The 25,001-nt window shown below is 39.4% G+C and overlaps 1 protein-coding gene across 1 annotated transcript; it reads right to left on the bottom strand.

The window, feature by feature from the left end:
• Positions 1 to 3,946: 3,946 nt before the first annotated feature.
• wdr75 (WD repeat domain 75) lies at positions 3,947 to 24,596 on the bottom strand. The gene is made up of 21 exons (XM_023262329.3): positions 24,466 to 24,596; positions 22,732 to 22,861; positions 21,896 to 21,961; positions 20,476 to 20,575; positions 19,806 to 19,930; positions 19,485 to 19,555; positions 18,839 to 18,955; positions 18,467 to 18,555; positions 18,122 to 18,280; positions 17,755 to 17,814; positions 16,502 to 16,617; positions 16,171 to 16,346; positions 15,745 to 15,902; positions 14,317 to 14,497; positions 12,588 to 12,682; positions 10,924 to 11,019; positions 9,932 to 10,101; positions 8,099 to 8,158; positions 7,465 to 7,611; positions 7,250 to 7,341; positions 3,947 to 5,526 (listed from the first exon to the last, which is right to left on the bottom strand). Exons 1-21 carry the CDS (start codon positions 24,549 to 24,551, stop codon positions 5,298 to 5,300), a joined length of 2,523 nt encoding a protein of 840 aa, XP_023118097.2. The 5' UTR covers positions 24,552 to 24,596; the 3' UTR covers positions 3,947 to 5,297.
• Positions 24,597 to 25,001: the final 405 nt, after the last annotated feature.

The following is a 25,001-nucleotide window of genomic DNA, read 5'->3' as shown; positions in this document are numbered from 1 at the left end:
CTTGTCTGGAAAGTCTTTCGTGGGTGTGTACTACGTTCGCAGGCTTTCTTGGCCTCAGTCTTGGTCTTGGCTGCTGCTGCTGCTGTGTGAGGTCACATACCACAGCAGAGTTAGCAGCTAATTTCCTCCCAGGAATCTCTTCTCTTTAGGCAGCTAGTGTTAAACTGACTGACTTTAAGCTGAGCTGGATGACCTGTAAGGTCTGCTGTAAAGACAAAGAGCAACTTCAGTTTGCTCAGCGTGAGCAAGAAGAAAGGGGTTCGGCCTGAGACGTGATAGTGACTCAGCATTTGTGGTCACTTTAGCATTTAATATACTTACATAAGTCATTACTGCCATGCATTTAATCTACCTGCAACCTAGTTAGTACCACTCAAAGGGATTTACATAACACTGAATACCAATTCACCGCTGTTCGCTGAGTCCGCCTAATCAGCACACCTGTGCATTTTACAGTTTCTGCAGGCAGTTTGTACTCAGAAAGCTGCAGAAGGGAACAAAAACTCACATTTTATCAGGCGTTTTGTTTAATTCGCTATGTACACTCTAAAGGTTTATTCCATACAAAATGTCAGCTTGGGTAACCATACAAGCTGATATTTTCTTATGATGAATCTGCAGTGAGACGTCAAAATGCACTTGCTGAGTGTGCTGTATACTAAGTCTTACAATGCTCAACCACAACATTAGAACAACCTGTCTAATATTGTGTAGGTCCTGTAGTGCCACCAAAACCCCTCTGATTCATCAGGGCATGGATACAGGACCTCTGGTGATGTTCTCTGGGTGCATGGTACTGGAACATCAGGGGATCCTTGGGGTCGTGTAGGTTGTGGTGTGGGGTCTCAGTGCCACAGATGCTTGATCAGATTGAGATTTGGCACTTTTGGAGGCCAAACCCATTTTAGTTCAGGGGCTACATTCAGCCTAATTTGATCTCAAGTGGGCTGGACCAGTAAAGTCATAACATAATAACCTTTAAATAACCACAACTCCAAATTTTTCCTTTGCTTTAGTGCAAAAAAGTACAGTCTGAAAATGTTCACATTTAAAGAATTATCATTTTACAAAACATTATGAACAACCTGAAATTTCTTCAGAAAAATAGATGCAATTTCAGCAACATTATGCCTCAGTTTATCAATTACACACTACAACTTACAGATCACAGAGTGTAGGAACAAAGGAACAAAACATTTAGTCATCTGAAAATGAAATAGTATTTTACTTTATGATCAAAGCGACAAAAGTCAGACAAAAAAGACAACAAAAACAACACAAAATATTACAAAAATGAGATGTAAAATGACAAAAACGACACACAAAACGACAACAAATTAGACAAACGACGCAAAACAAAACAAAAAAGACAAAAAATTAGACAAAAAAGTTACAAAGTGACAAAAAAATGGACAAATGACAAAAACGAGAAAAAAATTACAGAAATGAGACCACAAATGGCAAAAGTGAGACACAAAATAACAGAATATTGTAGCGTATTGAGATACAATGCAACATAATTTGCTTCACGTTTCGGTTGTTTTAATGTTGTGGCTGATCAGTGGATATCAGTTTAAGACAGAAGGTCAAACGAAAAAAAAAAAAAAGGTTCAGAGCTGTGAGTCAGACCTTTCATACCTGATGAACTGTATGCTTGTGAGGAAAAATGCCGCTGACTGTGTCAAAAGTCCAACGTCTACAGGCAGGATCTGGGACTCCAGATAAGTGCGTGCAGTTGAGATATCATCATTTTTATGTGCAAGATTTCCAGCATCTTCTAAAATAGTAAGCATTCAGAGAAACAGACTGTTTCAAAAATAAGGTCGCTTGTTTGGCCTCCTATCAAAGTCTGTTGTACACTTATTTTTATGACGCTGCAGCTACAGGTAAAGGGAGAAAAAAAAACCTTTTACTGTAACTTTCAAGGAAACTTCAGTAATAATATTTAACCAATACCACAGCTGATAGGAAAAGCCAGGTGTTAGAGGTCCATACATTGCTCAATTTCAAAAGTCAGTCATTAGTCACATATGCCATATAGCATGTACAAGATTTTCCAGTATATAGTAGCTACAGCAGTATACACTGGATCTCCTTCATTACAGATTTGATTAGGTTAGTTTGCCACAAGTCGTATAACCTTCCTCATTTGCTTAAGGAATTCTGTCATATTTTGGGAAATCTGCTTATTAGAGTGAGATAAGAAGCTGCACATCTTTAAAGCTGACTGGCACTGAACGCAAGTGCAGAAATGTTACTAATCAACACATTATATCTTGTTTAAGTCTATAAAAAGCATAGAAATGGGGGGAAAAAGTGTTTTAATGGCAGGTAATGTCACTTCCTAATGGAAGTTATTGCACCAATCCAAGAACTAGTCTGGCACGTTATCCCCCAGAAAATGGTTCTCTGATTTTATGTGGATTAAAAAAACAAGATTAGTGTTTATTAGTGATGTTCAGAGGTGCTAGTATACGGATTTATTTACAGCTGAGAAGAAGCAGGCTAGTTGTTCCCCCCATTCCAGTCTTTATGCTAAGCTAACTGGCGATACAGATATGTGTGTAGTTTCGACCTTTAACACTCCGAAAGAAAGCAAATGTACTCATATCCTACAATGACCTACAACTCCAATAGTGACACCGTTGGGTCAAAAAATACACTTGTCCGTGTAGTAGTTCTACAAGCAGAAAGACACATTACAAAGGAAATAAGCACCTTTAAGCAGCAGTGTACTGGTGACACTCTCAAACACACAGATTCACACTGCCATGACTTCATGTGTAACAAATCTCAGGAACCAGTCCTGGCATCTTACAGGGCAGGATTTTCTGTATCATTATTCTTCTTCAGAATACATATTTCGGATCATTGTAGCAAAATAGCTGATTTTTCTATCCAATCTGATCACAGGACTTCCCTTCAGAAGTCCTTTTCTTTGATTCTTGGTTGACTCTTGTCCATCCTGACCAACTGTCTTTCAGCAGCTGGTGATGGTTTATGTTTTCTTCCTGATCGTAGCAGTGACACAGCTGTACCATGCATTTAATACTTGCAAACAATGGCTTGCACAGATGATTTTGACTTTCTGGAGGATTTGTTTATCGTCACATTTCTGTAAGGGGATCGTCTATGAAGGAATGTCTGTTGATTAGGTTATGGTAAAGTGGACTCTGAAAGGTCCATAGATTAATGCAGATACCCGCAATGAATTACAGTATTTTCCACTCTTTTCCATTTGGCTGTAAGGTACATTTTAGAGAAGGTAGTTAAACATGATCTTTTACAGTTCCAGGATCAGTTTTACAATCCCTAGAACATATTAAGGCAATAAAAGCACCGGATACAGCTTCGGATGAGATAATATATAGGGTGGCTCAGTTTTATCAGTAGCAATGAAACCACTAACATCTGTCAAGCACAGATCATGACAGAGCACATTAGATGGTACTTCAGCAGTGGAAGGCCCCCAGGCTAACCACAGCACCTGACTGAGAAAGGAACTGAAAAATGCTGAGATGAAAGTATACGGTCTTATCCAACCCTGGGAACAAAACGTGATCCTCTCCTCCAGAAAACCCTTACTCAGGACTTTAGCATTTGTTACTCAAGAATCTGCAGTACCTGACTTTACAGCACCTATGATGTACAGTTTTCCAGTTACACATTAAAATAGAGTACAGTTTGATTTCAGAAAATGCAGGGAGTAATTGTAATACCAAAGATGTCATCATGGCATATTTTGTTAATGCCTGAATTCTGATCCTTTAGATGTAGGTCACACTTCAACAGCTTATACGTGTGAAATATCACTTACATACATAACCTTCAGTCAACAGTATAATCAATTGCATCACATAGGACAATGGAAAAAGGCTGCGTGTTTGGACTCTGGAACTCACACTGATGTCTACAAAGGTCAGAGATGAGGCAAAATCATTGAGGCTGGTGGCATGAAGACTTTTTTTTAATTAAACTTCAAAGTGTAGAAAAAAAATAAGTTTGTATAAAAGATTTTCATCCTGCCATTGGACTTTATGTTGTAACTGACTCATTGTGGATATAATTAGGCATTAATTAGGCATAAAAAATACTTTGATATACAAGAAAGACCAACAAATCTGATCAAAACAAATGATGGCATAAGTATTTACTGTTTTTATTATGGCATCTCAAAACCATCTGTGATGCTGCATTTTTGTTAACCTTTTGATGCACAACATGGGTCAAGATACTCATTTTCCATTGAATATGGGTCACTTTTGACCCATGTTGTGCATCAAAGGGGATAGGATAGTGTTGATCAAACAGGGGCATTCAATTTAATAAATCTGAGAGCATCCTGGTGAAGATTTAGGGTGCTGACCACGAGGTCGTTGAATGAATGGTTAACGCTCCTTTCACAGGCCAGATTTTCCAAAGCCTAAAAACACAATCCAGAGGCGGTGCAGAAGTCTAGTTTCCTCTCAAATCACTTGAGTTACAATATGCTGAAAGGTAAGTATGGAATTTTGGGCCAAACTATGGCAAAAAAATACTGCGTTCCCCAAGCACTGTAGGGATGCTTCACTGTAGCAGGACCTCAGACATTTGAGGATAGCAAGTAGAAGGTTCCCAATTGACACAACCAATTTGAGAGACAGCATACACACAGATTGCAAAGAGTGGCAAGGTCACATCTCACAAAGACTGGAACTTCTGCAGTTATATTGGCAACAGAGCTCATGTTTGCATGTGATCACTTGTGATTAATGAAACTCAACAAAAGAGGAATTGACCTCACGTTGAAAATTCGGTGATCTGCAGCACAAAGGAAAACCTGCAGCAAGAGAACACCGATTTAGGAAAGCATTTATTTCCTAACAAGGCTCCGACCGCAAACATACATCCAAAGACTCTCAGACATGACTTAGAAACGGTCATATTCTGGTGTAGTTGAGTCCTCATACCCTAACACAGCCCAGAATTTCGACCAAAAAACTGCTTGTGAAACACAATTTCTCTACAAAAGAAAATCAGCAGTTTTAAACACGAGAAACTTAGCAGACACTTCTATTCTTCAGGTGGGTAAAACCAATAGATATGTCCAAAATGACCTAAAGCTGCCAAAGCAGCAGATACTTATACAATCAAATGTTTATCTGGTGTTTGCACAGAGCTTGGGCACTGTGCTTTTTTCCAGAAGGAATCCACTTTGGGATAATTCATAAAGCAATAAAATAAAACTTCCCAGTGGCTGGTGAAAACCCTCTATAGGCACTGTCTCCGTGAGAGTCTGTTGTTGCACATGGTCGTGTTCAGGAGTCCAGGAGGCCTGCAAGCCAGCTGTGGTCAAGTTTCTTCAGCCTCCTCAGCTCTCTAACCTGGGCTTTCGTTAAGGCGGGGGCAGCACACTCTGCTGACTGAACGCTCACTGCTGCCTGTTCTGACCTCACGATGCTCGACTCCATTTCCTGCTCTGAATCCTCTTCCTCTTTCTCGCTTTCCATTTCCTCCTCTGCCTTTTTGTTGTTCTCCCTGCAGCCACTGGAACACAAATGGGAAAAAAAAACCTTCATGACTCTGTATATTTTCAGACATAAACAAAAACCCACATTTTCCCATGTGCACTGGTTTAGCCTGGATCTCAAGCTGCTGAATTATGATGCCTCAGTTCCTCCACTGTTTTTAGTCAGATCATGCTGACATTATCAGACCTGCAGTGATGAAGTTGGTGAGGTGTCAAATACATACATATTTTATACAGTGCCATCAAAAAGTATTTGGCCCCCTTCAGAAATCTATTTTTGTATATTTCTCACACTTAAATGTTCCAGATCATCAAATTAATATTTATATTGAATATTAGATAGAGACAACCCACAAAACACAGTTTCAATGGTGATTCATTAAAGATTTATTGATATCTTATATCACCCCTGTGAAAAAGCAATTTCCCCCGTAAACCTAATAACTGAGTGGTTCTTTGGCACCAACAGCTACAGGTAAACATTTGTGATAGGTTGTGATCAGTCTTTTACATCACTATGGAGGAATTCTGGCCCACTCTTCTCTGCAAAATAGTTTTCATTCAGGTTAAGGTTAGGTTTCTGGACTTTGGCTCGGCCACTCCGAAACCTAAATTTTGTTCTTTTTGAGTCACTCAGAGATTTACTTGCTTGTGTACTTTGGATCATTGTCATCCTACATAAATGATTTGTGTTGAGCTTCAGGTCATGAACTGATGGTGGATATTCTCCAGGAGGATTTTCTGATATAGAGCAGAATACATAGCTCTATCAAATATGACAAGTCGTCCAGGTCTTGTGGAAGTAAAGCAGCACCAAACCATCCCACTACCACCACCATGTTCTGGTATGTTCTTCTTGTGGAATGCAGTATTAGCTTTACACCAGATGTAACGGACTCATGTCTTTGAGAAAGTTCCACCTTTGACTCATCAGTCCACAGGATGTTATCCCAGAAGTCTTGGAGCTCATCTAGATATTTTTTTTTGCGAATGCCAGGCCAACTTTCATGTTCTTTTTGGTCAGTAGTGCTTTGCACCTTGCAGCTCTCCAGTGGGTGCCATTTTCTCCCAGTGTCTTTTTTATTGTGGAATCATGTGCAGATGGACCTTAACTGAGGCAAGTGCAGTCTGCAGATCATTTGGTGATCGTCTGGGTTCTCCTGGAAGAGGTGTTGCTGGTTGCCACTGTTCCATGTTTTCTCCATTTGTGGATAATGTCTCTCACTGTGGTTCTCTTTATTCCCAGAGCCTTAGCAATGGCTTTGTAACCTTTTACAGACTGATAAATGTCAATGACTTTGTTTCACATCAGTTCTTGAATCTCTTTAGAATGTGGTGTCATGTGCTGCTTTTTGAGACCTTTAGCTACTTCACAATGCCAGACAGGATCTATTTAATGATATATAGATTTAACAAGCCTTGCAGTAATCATATGTGAGTGTGGCTGGTGAAACTGAATCCAATTGACAAATTAATTTGGTCATTTGGTATTCTTTCGTCAAAAAATAAAATCGTCATCTAAAAACTGCATTTTTGTGTTTTCATGGTTTATCTTTGTCTTACATTAAAAATCAGTTTGATGATCTGAAACATTTAAGCGTGACAAATATGCAAAAACAGAAGATTTCTGTTGATGTTTTTTAATGTTATTGCAGTGATCACTAGTTGGACACGGATTCAGACATCTTGCAGAATTTCTGAAGGTTAAAAAAAAGGCTTTCAGACTAGTAGATTACTGACCTGAGGTCTGTGACAGAGATGAGCAGAGACTGCACAAACATGGAGCAGAGGAATGAAGTAGAGGGCAGGACATGGGCTGGAGTCTGCAGAAGCTGTTAGAAGACAAATCACATCAAAACAATATGTCAAAGACTACTAATGTCTTTGAGTTGAAAAATTCTAATGCCGATACTTATGTACAAGTAGAAACGATCCATGCATGATGAACTACCAACCTCTTTGATAGCCACAGAGCTCTGTGGCAAAGGTGTTCTCTCAGCAGATAGGCTGCTCATTGGGTCTTGATTTTCCTGTTGCTGATGCCGGTGTTTCCCCAGTAGCAGGTAGAATGGCGTCATGGCGACGCTGTCATCAATCACAAGCTTGGAGGGGGAATAAAATCATGTTAAGAAAAGTATATATGAAGAAACACCAATATAGATGGGTCAGAGGTAAATCTTCAACATAAACTGATTGTGAAGATGAGGGAGAGACAAACACATATTTGGATACATGAAAAAGCTTCATGATTCTGCAGAAGATTTGTTTATTGGACAGGTTTAGTACCACCTGCCAGTTACTGTAACCTCAGACAGAATTAATAGACTGTGTTTTCTAAGTTCCTTCCAGAAGAAAACATATGAAGCAACAACTGAACAGAGACACCAGTCCAGCTCACAGCTTTCATTCTGTTAGTTTAGATATGTTGTCCTTCACTGTTAGCTATCACATATCAGCTCCAGTGGCTCGACAGCTTGAAAAATCCCTGTTAGCATGCTTGGTATGTAAGAATCTGAGGATTTAAGTAACAGCCCAGTTATCTGCAACCCTCTCATGGCGAGAAGTGTTTGATGCACTGATGACCCTCACCTGTTTGCTGGAAGCCATGAGCCTGTCATCCTCTGCTTTGGTGGTGAATGTCATGAGGTCCTGCAGAGGAAAGTCCACATCAGCCAACAGCACAAACACATGGAGCATGTGCAAAAGAATTCAGCAAAAGCCCTATATATACTATCACAACAGTAGTCCAAGGTTTATCAAGGATTTTTTGAGAAAACACGGGACTGAAACTCAATCTTTAGTTTTATCACTTCTCTGCAGACAAATGATTTCCCTGAGTACCAGTTTAGAGGTCATCTACAACAAGGGGCAAAAAACAACAAATATCTTATCTCTTAAGAAATTACACAGTCATTATCCCTTGGCCAATCAGTAACAAACATGGCACAATATGAAAACCTCTAGGTGTAGTACCTTGTTTAGACCACTCACTGCATTTATTAAATTGCTGGAGCACTGCGATGTAATAGAATATGTAAAAGCTACAAATACTTTTTTAAAAATGTCCACATTTCCACAGAAAGCCCCTGGAACTTTAATGTTTGGAAATATTCCAAGGACCTGAAGGTTTCTTTCAAGTTCTACTATTTGCTTTTCCACTGTTGTCCCTTGGAAGGTTTGAGAAAAACAGTCAGCTGACGTTTCAAAAAGTTAACAAAAAATTATGACAATGAATGTTTTGAGGAGAATCAAAGATGGTGGCTACTGACTTTACTGACAATTGCCTGCTGCATGAGCCCAAAAGCTGTTCTAGTTTCCACATTTGCTTCTGTGTTGCATTGTTCCCATTTGGCACTCTGACCTTACATAAGGTTTTGGGCTTTACAACATGAATCCTCCATGGATTAAATGTTCGTATTAGTTAAACCCAGTCTTGTGGGCAGTTTTACAGACATCTCTTTGATAATGTCCATCTATGGATAAAATGGTTTGTTTGGTGGCAGGGTTTTTTTTCATTGCAAAACCAGAGTGGCCACTTGTAAAATTAGCAGGAAGGCTTGGTGGCAACACCAACTCTCTGAAGACATTGTAAATGCAGATCACCCTCTCAAATTCCCACTGGATGTCTCTCTCTGCATAAATACATAACATTTTAGAGGGTAAAACAATTTCCCGGGAAATTCCTTTATACTAGATCACAATGTAAGTGATGTCGAAAGAGGGTTCACTGTTGGGGCACAGATGGCAGGAGCATTAGTCACATAGACTACTCAGCTGGCCCGTGTTTCATAGAAACAGGGACTTAAAGTGACATTTGCATTGTGATCCATGGGCAAACCACCAGTAACTAGGGTCTGAAATGGTGCACTGGTCTACAGAGATGTAGAAAAAGTGATATGGTACAGTACAGGCCTGAATGCTTGACACCCACATTGAGGTGCTCTGGTCACTCTATTATGCTGTAAGTGGCATTTTGCTCCCATGACTTGAGTTCACTTGTCCCTTTAGAGGAAAGAGTCACTGCAAATCAACACAAAGTAGTTCTGGTGATCATCTTTATCCAATGATAAAACATTTCTGTGATGTGATGGTCACCATGGTGCCACCCATAGGGCACAATGGATCACTGAATGTTTTAATGAAAAAAATCTTATGTTATGACCTTTAACCACCTAACTGAACCTCTATGGGAGATTTTGGACCAACTATCATTAAAACACCAAATAAGGTAATATCTTTGGGAGGAATTTTGTTCATCTCTCCTGAAGGGTTTCACAGACTTGTGGAATCAATGCATAGGTACACTGAAGCTGTTCTGGTGGCACGTATTGACCCAATACCTTATTAAGAAGTGTACTATTCTTTGATTTTAATTAAACAAAAGATATATTTAATTAAGGGAGTTTTTTGTTTTTCGTTTACCATGTACTGTGTGAGAAAGTGAAGCTGAGAGCGGTTGAGCCATTGGCTGTTCTCTTCGCAGCTATCCAGCATCTTCTCTCTCGGGGCGAAGACAGCACGAGTCACGGTGCCTGAGCACACAGCCTTATGGGAAAACAGTGGCCGAGGCTCGCTGGGCTTGAACACAAACACTGAAAGCAGAGAAGATAGAAAACCAGAAAAAAAAAATCACTAATAGACACATAGAGATGAGTTCTGGCACGGTAACAGAGAACAAAAAATGGTCACAATTTAACAACTGTAATCATGCTAGATTTATTCCACTGCAAGCGGCTTGTTTCTGTTTATTGAGAATTTTTACAGAACTTTGGTGAATTTTGTCAACAAGCGGCACAAAAAGCAGTTTGAAGGTGTTGAGTACTTGGTACAAACAGTAGTATTTTTAGTTCTATGGATAGCAGTGCTAGTCTACCACCTCTGTCCTGCCAGTAATGTCTTATCCTGCAGGATAAACTTGAACAGCTTTAGTGATGGCTTGATGTTTCATCTAGATTCACCATCAGGTCAAAAAAAAATTTTTTTCCCCCAATAATTTGATTCATGACCCTTATAGCTAATGACATTTCCATCTCCACAAATTAGCAGCCGTCAGCATGCTAAAACATTAAAGTATGAGGCTATATGTAGAACCTGCTTACTTTTTGTGAGCACATTAGTTTGCATGTTGATGTGACCATTTAGCTCAATTTAGTGCTGAAGCTGAGCCATGAGCATGACTGTTGGTCTGTCTTATAGTTAAAGCAATGCATTTATGAGGCTACCAGTAATACACTGCAGAAAAACAACATACAGGGTCAAAGTAGCCTAGTTTTCTTTCTCAAATCTGTCCTTTAGGACTGTCTGATGGGCCAGTCAGGTCATACTTTAAAAAACTGATTTGAAATATTCTTTTTTAAAATGTGGTTTTAGGTGGGATTGTAAATAAAGATTTGGGCACCCAGTTTAAAGCTTACAGTCGGTGCATCCAGCTTGACAGCAGAAGGCTGCCATGTTCTCAGAGAGGGGGTCAGCTAGCAGCAGGCTGATGTCCATGGAGGTGCTCCATTCCACTGCCAGACAGCACAGGAGACAAAACAGGAAAAGAGAAAACTAGTGTTATATGTAGCAACTTCTTGAAATTCAACTTCAGTTGAGTATTTGGACAGTAACTAATTCTAATTTTGCTTTTGTACATCACAGTGGATTAGAAATGATGCAATCAACTTAGTGACTTAAGTGTACTTGTTCAACTTTAATTCAAGGGCTTCAACAAAAACCTTTTATTAACAAGTTAGGAATTACAAACACTTTTTACATAGTTGTTCCGTTTTCACAGACTCAACAGTAATTAGACAAACTAACATTCATAAACATAAAGACTATTTTTAAAACCTAAAAGCAAATTCTGTGCAGTCAAAGACTGCAGGACCTCTAGGACCCATGAATGTCACCAAATGTTGAGTTTCTTCCCTTGAGACGTTCTGCTTTAAGCCCCTGTTTGTTTGTGGATCTGTCCTCCCTCAGTTTTGTCTTCAGCAAGTATAAAGTAACTCAGCATTTGAGGTCAAGTGACTGACTGCCATTTAAGAACATTCCATTTTTTAGACTTCAGAAGCTCTTGAGTTGTCTTCACATTATGTTTTGGGTCATTATCCCTCTGCATTGAATAGTTCCTTCCTGTCACTTTTGCAGGAGCTGACTGGATCTGAGCAGAAAGTAGAGCTGTATACATTTCAGAATTGATCCTGTTATTTTAACCAGCAGTTAATAAACAGCAGTGACTCAGCTCCATTGGCAACCATGCGGAAACACTTCCTCCAACATGTTTGACAGATGATGTGGTCTGCTTTCTTTTCTTGTCCAGATTCTTTTCCTTCATTATACACAAGAAGTTCATCTAGGTTTCATCTGTCTGAACACTCTTACTCCAGACCTGTGCAGTATTTTTTTCTATTCTGTCTTTTCTGTTCTTAAGTGTCAACAGTGGCTTGCATCTTGAGGTAAACCGTCTGTATTTACAATCATGACGACGTATCTTGATTGATTGTAGACTTTGGCAATGATACGTTCTTAACTTGTACAAATGTTGTGAAGGGGATTTTCTTCACTTAGGATTGATTTCTGCAATCATCCACTTCAGTTGTCTTTTGTGGTCTTCTTTTGGTGTTGCTGAGCAATGTAACAAATTGCTGATATGGCCATTCCTACAATTTCTGTTATCTCTCTAATAGGTCTGTTTTGCTTTTTCAGCATCCTTCACTTTCATCGATATCTATTTGGACCACGTCTTGCAAGTTCCCATGAATACAAAATGCAAATTTACCATTTGGAATAAAACCCTCACCTTTTATCTCATTAGGTTGTCATAAATAGCACGGAAACAGGTCACACTTAGACACGAGACTGCAATCAGTCAACCTTCCAACTACTATTGGGCTTGTAAAATTGGGGGACCACGGTATGGAAAGAATGACTATACAGTCAACACTTCATTCACAGGTTGATTTCTTCATTTTAAATCCACAGTGTTGGTGTACAGTGGCAAAACTACGAAAACTGTGTCACTGTCCAAATAACTAATGGATCAAACTGTATGCAGCAGCTGATATACATTTGAAATGTACAGAAGTTGTCTTACAGGAGCAGGTGAGAAGGTTCCAACAGCAAAGCAGATTTTTGGCAGTGGTTCCCAGCAGATACTTAGAACAGCTTAGACGGCCAAAACAAAGATCCCTGATGGAGGAAAAAAAGCCCCTTTTATTTTCCTGTGACTGTAAAGAATCTCAAATGTAACCCCCCAACCAGCCAGCTACTCACACCACACATATTTCACAGGATTATCTTTTGTGGAGTTTTCTGCTTTGGGGGCTTCACATAGTCAAATGCAAGCAGGGGCTGAACACCCACCAAGAACCAAACACCCAGAAAATTTGTGAAATCAATGAAGATCAGCGATTTAGACTCCTAAATATCAACTTACATACATCTCTCACGTTCCCACGAAAAAAGGCCAAATTATTATCTTGATAAAAATGAATCTTGTCAGTAGTTCTGTATCTGTTCTATCAGCCTTCACATTACTAATTTCTGAGGTTACATGCAAAGTGTTCGGCAATAGTGAGGTGAAGGTCAAATAACTGACCCAGTTCTCCACATCTATAGATGGTAGTTATGTAAGTGGCACCAGGCAGCTGTCAAAACAGCTAACAATTCATGTCTTCCAGTTTCCCTCCTTCAACTTTGAAGTCGTACTACTCACAAATTCCAATTCAGCGCCCAAATTACACAGAAAAAGAGCACTTTTAAAAAAGCTCTCTGAGCAAGATTGAGAATTGGAGCAAAGCAGCTCATCGGTTACACAGTATTAGTCCAGACAAGCTTACATTTATGTAAGATGCAACACAAATAAATGTGCATTTCAAGTAATTACCAGGAGATATTGTCTAGTCTTCTTAACTACCTCCCTTTTAAACTTTCTCAACACTGAAATGTTCACCTGATCTGGTTCCTGTATTTTAAGACATTATGCAAGTCATCATCTCATTGTTTTTCCTGCAAATATGTTCAAAGCTGATTCTGTGTTTTTAGAAAAGTGGTACAGAAACTAGCAACAGTAGTTTCGTGTCCTCAGTGACCTGAGGGCCCCATTGGGAGCAGAGGGGACATCTGCCAACATTTCTGTGACTCCAGCAACATTGCGAAACTGTAGCCTGTCCAACTGTGTTGCTGGCTGTTAGGCAGCTCTTCTTTAGCTCAAACGGTTACATGCTCTGTCTGCTGTGAGAAGAAACACTCTGGACTTGTGCCTGAAAGGGTCGAACACATCCATCAGTGATGGACCTAAACAGCAACAAACTAAAATCTAAAACAGCTAAATGTAGTGAGTCTGTGTACTTTAACTACTGTCACTTGTAAGCCTTTTTGTTCTGAATGTGAGTCTTGATGTCAAAGTTATGAGTACAGCCTCTGCTTACAAAAAAGAAAACAGAATAGCACAGTAGCGTGAAAACATTAATAATCTGTTATTCTATCCATTGCTGATTGTTTTTACCACATGATGAAGCTGTGATGTCTCTGTATTAAGTCTGTAGGTTTGTGCAGTTAGTTACTACAATAGCAACTTGTTTATAAAGATAGTTTCTGTGGTTTTGTATATACTTTGTTTTCTGTGTATTTAGGTCTACAGATGTTTGGATACAGAAATATGGATAATTAAAATTCAGTATAAAGCATCTGACCAAGCATTCAGTGCTCATTATCAATACCTAACAATGCTGCAAACATAATCAGGTCAGCACGAACAGTACTGTGGTTCGACACCCAGCACTACTGACTGTGCAAGCATTTGTGTGCAAGTTTGCTCTGACCTGATGGCTCCTGGTGGCTGGGACAGAGTAGTCAGAAGCTCCCAGGAGGTAGGGCTCCACACAGTCACCACCTCCTGAAAGCTGACGGCCAACAGAGAGCTGTCGGCTGAGAAACAGCAGCATTCAGGCACCAGGCCGTGATAGGTTCCAACAAAATCACACGACCAGGAGGGACCTTCATCTGCCAACCAATTCAAGAGGAAAGAGAGTGGGAGACAGACACAAGGAGAGTAGGATTACTGAGAAATACTGACTAATCTGGCTAAAACCTATCATCTGTCTGATGTGCTGAAAAGCTAAAAGGGTAAAGCATCAACACATTACTTGCTTCTTACTGATGTCCCCTAGACTGCAAATGTGTAAAATTACACACTTTGAATAAAAGCAGCTGCTGCATTGCAAGAATTACATAATATATGCAATTAATGTGTCCTAGGAGAAATTCTAAATAAAAATATGACACATTCTCAATTGCCAAAAAGTCATTTAGTCTGTTTTGCCTCATGGTTACACATAATAAAAAAGAACTAAAACTATATAACAGTTCCTTGCTCAAGCATTTGTTTTAACTTGTTTAACCACAAGATCAACCAATGGGTTTGAAAGGCAAGCAATATTCGAAATAATAAAGAAAGAAACAAACAAACAAATGAATAAATTAGATAATTTATCAAAGCAGGTAATGAAAAACACTGAAAGAATAGTTGAATTACTTGAACTAATGTCTCATGTACTGCTCTGTAGGAAAAATGTAACAAATCTAAGCTAAATATTGTTATATGTCATAAAAATCACTTCATTTTTCATGTCTTAAAAATGAACCATTTCCACAAACCAAATTCTATAAAAGCCAAAACATTCTATGTTCTTTGGGACAAGCAAAAATCCATGATTTACTCAACTGGGACCAATAATTACACAACAAGTATTTAGGGACTTTTCAGATGAGCTGTGCTGAACTGCAGACTGTGCTTGTCCAGAGCAGGGGAGTATGGAAAGAAATTAAAACATGAGTAATAAATTATCTCTTGTATGTCGAGCCACCACTTTTTCCAGTATTGGTAACATCAGTGGGCACTTGGAAAACAAACAATCTAAGAAATACTAGTCTCTTCTTTTTAATGACTTATGGCAAAACTTTGTTATACTGGGTGAAGTACATTATGTTTCTTAAGTTTGCAGGACTTTATGTGACAACACCAAAAAACACCTAGAAACTGCATGGGGTTCACAGACTAAAAACGGTTATAAGCTATAATGAGGGCAGCTCACACATCTATACATTTATATGACAACATATAATTCTTGAACAGCAAATTGGACACAGGTGGATAGAAAAGCCCACAACAAAAGAACACAGTTAATATCATCAGACTTTCACTGCTCAGCCTCTTGGTTGACTAGAACATCAGACACTGAGCTACTCACCCTCTGTGTGGGCTGGTGTGGCCAGCTGCCAGGCTTTGAAATGTCCGTCCTTGCTGGTGGAGACCAGCATGGTGGTCTGGCTGTCAGTGGCTTGGCGAAAGCACATGGCTGTAATCCTGGCCTCGTGGGGCGCTGAGATGGTCGTGTTCAGCACAAAACTGCATGGAACATAGTTTCAGTTGGAGACAAACACAAAAATAACTATTTCCTTGTATTAAAAAAATAAAACTCTGCTGGACAGGACTGACTGTCTGAGTAGCTAAATAGTTACAGCACATGCCACATAACCCAAGCCTGATTCCAACTGGGGCCTGTGTTGCATGTTAGATCCCTATCCCTTGGCCCATGTTTCCTGTCTGCCTCCTCACTTGAACGTACAGAACAAGAGTCTTAAGAGAAACGCAGTTATAGCTGACATGTCCGTACCTCTGCGTTTGTTCATCGAATGCCCACAGTTTCAAGTTAACCTCTAGCTCAGCAGATTTTTGTTTTCGTTCTTCCACGGTTGCTAGCCAGGTGCCGGAGGCATCAAATGCTGCTTTGACAACCTCAAACTGCTCCAGGCCCAATTCATGAATGTACTCCTGCTGCACTATGTCCAGCTGTGGGGAACACAAAGGTGACAAATCAGAGTTTATCTATCAAGCTGGCTCATTCTTTAGACAGAGCTGAACTCAGGGATAAGAAATTCATATGTCAATAAATGGGACACTATGTGTGACACCTTTTAGCTGTGTTTCAAAAGCAGAGTACTTACATTGTACAGCAGTTTGTCTCGTTGGAGGGAGTAAAACTGTAGGTGTCCTGGTTTCCCATTCAGCACCAAAGCTTTGCTGCGTGGGTCCACAATCAAGTCTGTCTGGACACTTTCTCCTGCACCCCAACAGAAAGAGAACACATGCAGATAAACTCAACAGGTTCAACCTTCTTCTGTATGACATCTAAGCAAGAATAAATTATACACCTACACATTTTACACTCTTTCTCCTGGGTCAATCTGCTGAGACATTAAAATGAAACTACAAGACATAACACAAAACAAGTAATTTTTTTCTAAGTATGAAATAAAAGACCTGCTAAAGAGGTCATTCTGACAATACAATAAAGTTAACAGTGGTAAGTCCGTTGTATCTGAGTGAAATTGTCATGCTTTGTAGATGGTGATTTTTTTGATACAGCAGTTATATCAGCAGCATCAAAAAAATAGTAATTATAAGAAAGTAGCAATTAGCATCGGTATGAAGACTCTCAGCTGTTACATTCTACCAGTTCTGATGTATGGATGTGAATCTTGGAACATAAATAACAAAATGTCAAACAAAATCACTGCAGCAGAGATGCGATTTTACAGACGCATGCTACGTATATATTATACAGCCAGAATAAGCAATAAAGATGTTTTAAAATGACTAAACACAAATTATATGCTATTGAACAAAAGTAGGAAACAGCACGCAACATTTTTTGGACACATCATAAGGAAAGAGACCCTGGAATATATCATCACAACTGGAAAAATTAATGGGAAGAGAGGCCGAAGCAGATAGAGAATGAAAAAGATAGATGGACTTACATCATGGCTACACATGGAATGGGCAACAGTCACAATTCAGAAAGCAAACGATCAGATCAGATGACGAGAAATGATCGCCTACGCTGAATGGCATGGCACTTGATTGACTGAGTTATATCTGGTATAAAAGGAACCACCAGGGAGTTGTTTCATTACCTTCTTTTGTTCTGGCCATTAAACGCAGCACTGTGGTGGTGCAAATTCAAATTTACTTCATTGCAACCAAAATATTTTTTTTATTTTCTATGTCTACACATCAGCAATATTACAACTTAGGTGACTGGTTTATGAATGAGGCTGAAAACACTGGTTGGTCATGGCCCCTCACTCTTGTAAGGAGGATTGTTCTCCAATAACTGTAATTTATGTTATTTATGAGTCCATACAGCTTGTTATGATCACTGTATGTGCTGTTGCCACCTGCAGTCTGTACTCACCTTTGACCAGGCCCTGAATGACAGCTGACACTTTAACACAGCTCTGGATGATTGTGATCTCTAAACGAAAAGACACTTAAGTCAGTTATGGCAGTCTTCCATTACCAAGAAATTACTAAAGTAAACCCACATGCACATTTCACAGCTTCAGTCATTACTGCAATAAATGTTATCTACCTCTGTCACTCAATGACAAGTGAGCTCTTTTCAACAAAATGATTTAATAAATGTGGGATGTAAACAAGTCTTCAGCTGAAGTTTCATGACAGCAGCTACATTCCGGCTCCAATAAAGATTATATACACAACCGTTTACACTATTACCATAACTAGAATCATAGTGTGTGATACAGTTTACAGCTTCTTACTGTTGTCGCTGTGTGAGGTACAGAACAGCGCTCCATCAGGTGAGACAGCAATGTGTGTGATGGCAGCACCCAAGCGGGGCAGGAAGTCCCGCTGACTCTCTTGGTTGTAACGCCACTGAACAAGCACCGACTCCACACCTCCACTCAGCAGGTTGGTGCCTGAGGAAACAAAAACAGATAGAGATACAGAGGCATGGATGCTTTTTGTTTTTGTTCTGGTGAACGCCTAATAAAAACAAGTCTTAACAAAACGAGAAAGCATTCAGCATACTGTGGGAAACAGATTTGATTTCAGGCTAGTAATAAACTATTAGGTAAAACGAATACATGTAATTACGCAAATACCTTCTGGAGTGAAGCACAGTGAGCTCACAGCGTTGTGGTGCCAGTGCAGGGTGGAGTATGTGTACTCCTTCTTATGGTTAAAGTTTCTCCTGAGTGGACAGAAACTAATGTTAGAGAAACAAGAATTTATTGCTAGACATATTCAAATGAAATAATCCCAGGTAAAATCAAATCAAACAGCCTAACAGAACAACATTAAATTGGACCATGAAGTTATAAAATGTAAGTTTCTTTCACATCATGCTAGGGGAGTGGAGTTCACTTCTGCAGTTATCAGAAAAATACATTCAAAACAAGTGAGCAGCAGACTAAACAACTGTGTAAAACTATCACCATGTTGTGTGTGAAAGTGTACGCTCAAAGGTCACTCACCACAGGCGAATCTTGCCGTCCCCATGCCCCGTGGCAATGCAGTCATCTTTCGGGTGACAGGCAACGCACGTGAATGTGTTCAGGCCTCCCTTCTTGTTGTCCTCTTTAAGGGAAAACCTAACAACCCGCACAGGGACAGACATTTGGGGTTACTGAACATCCTTGTGGCTTTGTGAGAAATGTGGAAATGTGTGGAAAATTAGAGATTTTAGGGTACAACTCCACTTTTATTCTCTGTAACAACTGGTGGCCAATTAAGCCACAAAAACAAATTACATTTTTTTTTAAATTGGAAACTGAAAGCAATGAAGAGTTTTGGTTTGAAGTCTGAAACAAATGTATAATCTTAAAGGTAACGTCAACAAGTGTCATCCACATCACTTTTGGTCAAATTGTGTGTGCACTGAAAAAATTGTGGTGATTGGGCAAAGCATGTAAAATTGTAAACAAACAAACTGATTCACACAACACTATTTCAGCGTGTCCAGCTTGTGCACAGAACAAGGTGAGAAGGACAGCAAGTAGGAGACTGAAAATGGGAGCAACAGTAACGGAAAATCTGGGACACGCTAACCATCTGAACAACAATTGTTGATACCATCTTTAAGTTCCATCTCCACACTTAGTAAGTGAAGCACTGGCTTACTCATATGATTTCTGCTTCTTGAAGAAGAAGACTTTCAACTGCAAACCTTTAGCTGAAGCAATATATTCCCCCTGTGAAGACAATGACAGTGAGTTATGATCAACACAGGAAAAAATGCTGGTGCCAATCTAAAGAGCAGCATCTACCAAACAAATGGAACTTTAGTCATCAAAAGCTTATATCTGTCATATAGTGTATTCATTGAATAAGGCACAGTCACTCAATTCATGTTCCCATTTCCCACAGATACAACAGGAACTAAAGCTATAGGCAGCACTCAGCAGAAAATATTGTCTCCTGGACGTCTGGCGGTGTGCATACCCCTCTACCGAAGGCGATGTCTGCTGGGTTGGAGCTGACATTGCTGAGCACAGCAGAAAGTTCTCGGGATTCCACCAGCTGATCTCCACTCTGTGGCAGATGCACTGCAACCAGCTGGAACAACTCTGCACATACACATGCACACATACACACCAAACATCAGCCTGTTACACATTCATACTCAGTGACCTCTAACCGAGTTTGTATGCTGACATTTTGTGTATCTAGAGACTGCTAGTTGTAGTATCAAAACTACACTTCTGTCTTGGAGGCACAAGAATAAACAGGCTCAAACCAACAGATGGACAGTATTTAATGTCACCATGACGGTCTCATTCAAATTATTTCCCAAATGCCACATCAACATTTAACATAAGCTTTAACACATCTAATGGTCTCAGTCTGGCTAGGTCAGTGACATTTATTCTAAACTCTTCATTTATTGCCACAAAAACACAGAAAACCAATGCAAAACCATTTGAATAATAAGCTGCAGGAAGTAGTGGTGGAAAGCTTTGTAAAGCCATTGAGCAGGCCAGTTTTCCTGGTTTTGGGTTCAGACTAAACACATTAAAATACCCACATTACATTTGTTCTGCTGAAGACCACGGTGTATTTAAAGCTTAGGCATAAAACCAATGATCATCGTCGGAACAGATGTCAAACCTACCAGATCTTTTGTCACCAAGCATGGGGACAACAATAAAGATGACTCCTTCATGGTTTGCAGATGCGTAGATGGAGTAGACAGGACATCCGATGACGTAAGTCTGGAAGAGACCAAGCTGTCACATACGTGTCTGAGAAAACACAACATGGGTTCTCTCTGAACCTTCTGAGCCCTTAGCTATTTTTAGGGGGATTTTACTAGCTTCACTACTAAGTTGTCATCTTGGCCATTGTAAGTGCTGGTCATATCTCTTCTTTTTTTTTTTTTTTTCAAAAACAGTCTAGGCTATCAAGATCTTCAATCACTTGACAATGCTTGCAGAGTTCTCAAATTAGTCTTAACAGGAAGGAATAAACATTTTGTAATATGATCAAGTTTTTACATGTAAAATGCAGACAGTAGATATATCTTTTCATAATTGTATAGGAGAGGCTGTCTCTTGATGGTAGAATACTCTAAGACTTAGATATCTGGAAAAATATATGCGTCATGCTTAGCAAAAATAAATGCCATTGTTCTATTTAGTGAAGTTTTCACATGCAGTAGTTGACAAACCAGACATATATTTTCATTCCACGGACATAGCCATTATTATTAATATTGTTTAGTTATGTAATGAAAAATTTCATGAATAAGTGTAATGGGTGTGGAGATGGACAGAGAGCTATATGTAGGTTGAATATATGATTAAATCTCAGTAAATTCAAGACTTGCTTTTCACAAACACATTGTCGTCACCATATCTTGTGGCAGTAAGTGCTTCGAGAGCAATTCTACCAAGAAGAAGGATTGTGAATTTGTACTCAAAATGCGTCCATCTTGTTCTTTACTAGCAACTTTAAAAGCATAATGCCCCAAAACAACTAACATTTGCTTAAAACACACACACACACACACACACACACACACACACACACACACACACACACACACACACACACACACACACACACACACACACACACACACACACACACACACACAATGGGTTCATACTAACCAAATGATGTGTGTACAATATTAAACAGTAGTACATAGTAATCACAGTATAAATTACTACACACACTAGGTTGTAAACTTCCCATTGGAAGACAGCAACAGGAAAGCATGGCAATAGTTTGTTGTATGCTACTTAAAACATTGTTTATGAAGTTGAAAGATGTATAATATGTATATTTCCTTCATTATCCTGCCATACACAGTTGGTTGGTAGTAGGAAAATCAACCTATTTGCAGACTAGCTGTCATCATCCACTTCTAGTTCAGGCTAAGTGGTTTGGAAAAGTTTTTAATATGGAGAACTCTCCGTGGCACATACAAACTGAGATGAAGTGGACAAGGCAAGCGTGTGGAAGCTGGAGGTGGGATGATCCACAGTAACTGCAAAGACTGAAGACAAACAGCCGGAATCAACTCTTACCTTGATGAGAATGCCGTCTGTGAAGTCCCAGAGTCTGACAGTGCCATCTATTGAGCAGGAGTAGACCTGCAACACAGTAGAAGTACCACATGAAAAGAAATATGTGACAACTATGAACATGTAGTATATCCCAACAAAATAAAGCCATTTTACTTTATAACACTCTTAAAATTTAAAACCAAAATGTTTTCTCTAATCTTTTACAACACAGTTACTCATCACAATAACAATAAAACAGTGCTTTCTTTCTATGTGGAAATAGTGAACTGGTAGTAAAAACTTTAAGGAAACAGTGTACACTGAAAACAAATATTGGGCTGTACTTAATAAAGCTTAAATTTGAGGGAGAAAAACATATTATCCCAAAAATGAGTAAATGTGGCAATGTTAAAATAAAACAGGAAAACAGAACAGAATTAGATGAGAAAATATGCATTGTAGAAGAGACATACTTTGAGTCTTTGAGACATTAAAAGTAAATTTTCCCAAAACATCATCAAATCACCTCAGATGTACAGTATGAGTGCTGCTAAGTTAGAGTTTAGGCACAGATCGACCCCTGCAATTTGTTAGTTAGTCGTAACAATAACAATCACATGTTAAGTTATTCATCAAGCCAAAGTGTAGGACACTGGCTTCTTCAGCTTCTCTGTGATATTTCTTTGGTGTATTCTTTATAATATAATGGGCAACTGTATATAGGTTTAGGGCAGTGGTTAGAATTAGGTTCAGTCTTTAAGTTAACTAATTCTGTGGTTGCACTTCAGCATCCTGAAAAAGTCCTCTTTACGGCATGTTGCAGTAATTTTCCGAGTAAACGCAGAAAGACACAGTACCTGCAGATGGTTGGAGGGTCTGAGCAGCACACCTGTCACCAGGTCAGTGTGTCCCTGCAGGTCGTGGATACACTCCTCTGTGGAGGTGCTGAACACCTTCACACACTCCCCTGAGGCGCACAGCAGGAACCTGCAGCAACAAAAACCAGCGGCATCATTAGCCCTGACCGTCTGAAGCTAGAGCTCAAAAGTTGTATAAAGAGCCCCAGATCTAACATTTCACTCATGCTTTTAACCCCTCTGAAATCAGACGACATTGTTTGATCAAAAACGCAAGTTTTCCACATTTCTTACATACTCCCGCTGCATCAGCAGAGGAAAAAAGATCTGGGCAGACAGCACATACCCTGGCCAGCAGCTATTCAGCCTGCTGCCATCAGGGAAGAGACTCAGATCCTTAAAATGCAGGACAAACAGGCTGAGAAACAGTTTATACCCATAGTCCATCAGACTTCAGAACTCAAAACAATAACAGTGTCACTTTTAATAATGCAGCTTACATGCAATCACCTGCCCATATTTATATTTATTCTATTTTATTGGTTTTTATTTGATCTTATTACCTCTTCACTGTACTGTATATATCTTGCCTCTTTTGAATATGTTGGAATTCTTAATATAGTTTTGTTTTATATGTACATTCGATTTTCTTATTCATTGTCATTTATTTAGCTTGTTTCAATGCACCGTCCAGTGGCGGCTACTGATATTTTTGTCATGCCACCATGTATGATGACAATAAAGCTATTCTGTTCTATTCATTTTTTCCCCCTGCACATCATTCAAGCAGCAGAGTTATTTCACACTTGTACATTTTGCATGTTTGCATATGCAAGAGAGACACCAATCACAGGGATTGTTATTGTTAGCGACTGGTGGAAACCAGTTCAATAAGTAACAACTAACTCAATAGGAGAAAATGGCAGTCTTTGGAAACAGGAAACTCTTCCAAGGAACAAGGTGTAGATGAGGCTACAAGAGGTGGAGGAAAAGTTACCCCATGTCGCTGTCATCATCCTGAACTATTTAAATGACCAGTCTCCCAGATTACAAACCACTAATAACCTATAAGACATACCAACTTCACTCAAACTGGTAGCTACAACTGGCAACCTGGTCTAGGTCAGTGGTTCAAAAACATTTCCTCAGGAGGCACACACTTAGATGTGATAGCTGTAAACCATCATAAATTAAACTAACTCTACAACACATAGTTAGAGAACCACTGGTCCAGTTATTCTGCACTCACTGTGATATTTATGGTAAAATGAGCTGAGCTTAGAAAGTGTGATGACCTAACTTTGTAGAAAGCCCCATGTTTGCATTTTATATTTATTTTACTCTGACATAACTTGAAAACAGAGACTTTCGGGTTCAATCTAAAGACTGCTGGATTTGGCTTAGCATCAATTTTTCAAGACTGTAACAACACCTCTGACATAAACTGTGTACTTTGTAAAGGATTTACACGTTTAAATACCACAAGACCGTCATGTACTTGTCTGCAGTTATGCATATTTGGTAACAGAAAAAGAGAGTGTCGCAGAGATAAAAGAAACTGGTGACATTATTTCGTAAACAGCAGCAGAAATATCAACAGCTAGCTAACAACTTATATTGCTAAAGCTAACGGCTAGCATTAGCTTTAGCTCTCTTGCAAATAAAAACTGCAAAAACAACGAGAATCTCTCCCAACCTAGACTAAATATTTTCGGACCAAAAGCACGTATTAACCTTGAATCATTGGTGATGACAGGCTGCCTGAAGTCTATTTTACTGCCACCTCGGTGAACCACGCGGATATCCCCGTGTTCAACCATGTTGTCACCGGCGTTAACTTTCACCTCTGACCGCTGCCCCTGCTGTTTCCCTGCGCTCATACAGAGGATTTACCGCCACCTGCTGGACGGGAGTGTCATTGCAACACATAATGAACAGCTTCTCCTAAGGAATTTGTCTTTATATCTTTCATGATGTCTGTCCAGATCTTATTCTGTTTATTTATTAATCTGTACATTCAGACAGTTTATTTTAATATTCAGGTCTTCATTCTAAAACGGAGGCGACAGTAGAGCATTTTCTTTGTTGACTCTCTGTCTACATATTTGTGGGTTTTAAGTTATGGACTTGGATTGTTTTCTTCATGGTCAGGTGCCCTGTGTTTATTTAGTTACATCACCCAAACTCTCTTTTCCTGACAGCACCGGTTTCACATACTCTCATTCCACGAAATGAAGTTTGTCATAATGTGAAATTCCCGCCTGTTTATT

This window comes from Amphiprion ocellaris, chromosome 11, assembly GCF_022539595.1.
Source record: "Amphiprion ocellaris isolate individual 3 ecotype Okinawa chromosome 11, ASM2253959v1, whole genome shotgun sequence".
In the NCBI taxonomy this organism is placed as follows: domain Eukaryota; kingdom Metazoa; phylum Chordata; class Actinopteri; family Pomacentridae; genus Amphiprion; species Amphiprion ocellaris.
This window is presented reverse-complemented; position numbering and strand designations above follow the sequence as displayed.

Bases quoted from the DNA above. Each gene is read 5' to 3' on its own strand.
- wdr75 (XM_023262329.3), bottom strand. From the start codon at position 24,551: ATGGTTGAACACGGGGATATCCGCGTGGTTCACCGAGGTGGCAGTAAA. The intron at 14,498-15,744 runs GTGAGTAGCTCA...ATTGGTTGGCAG, and splicing joins CACACCAGCCCACACAGAGG to ATGAAGGTCCCTCCTGGTCG. The intron at 5,527-7,249 runs GTCAGTAATCTA...TTTGTGTTCCAG, and splicing joins ATCTCTGTCACAGACCTCAG to TGGCTGCAGGGAGAACAACA.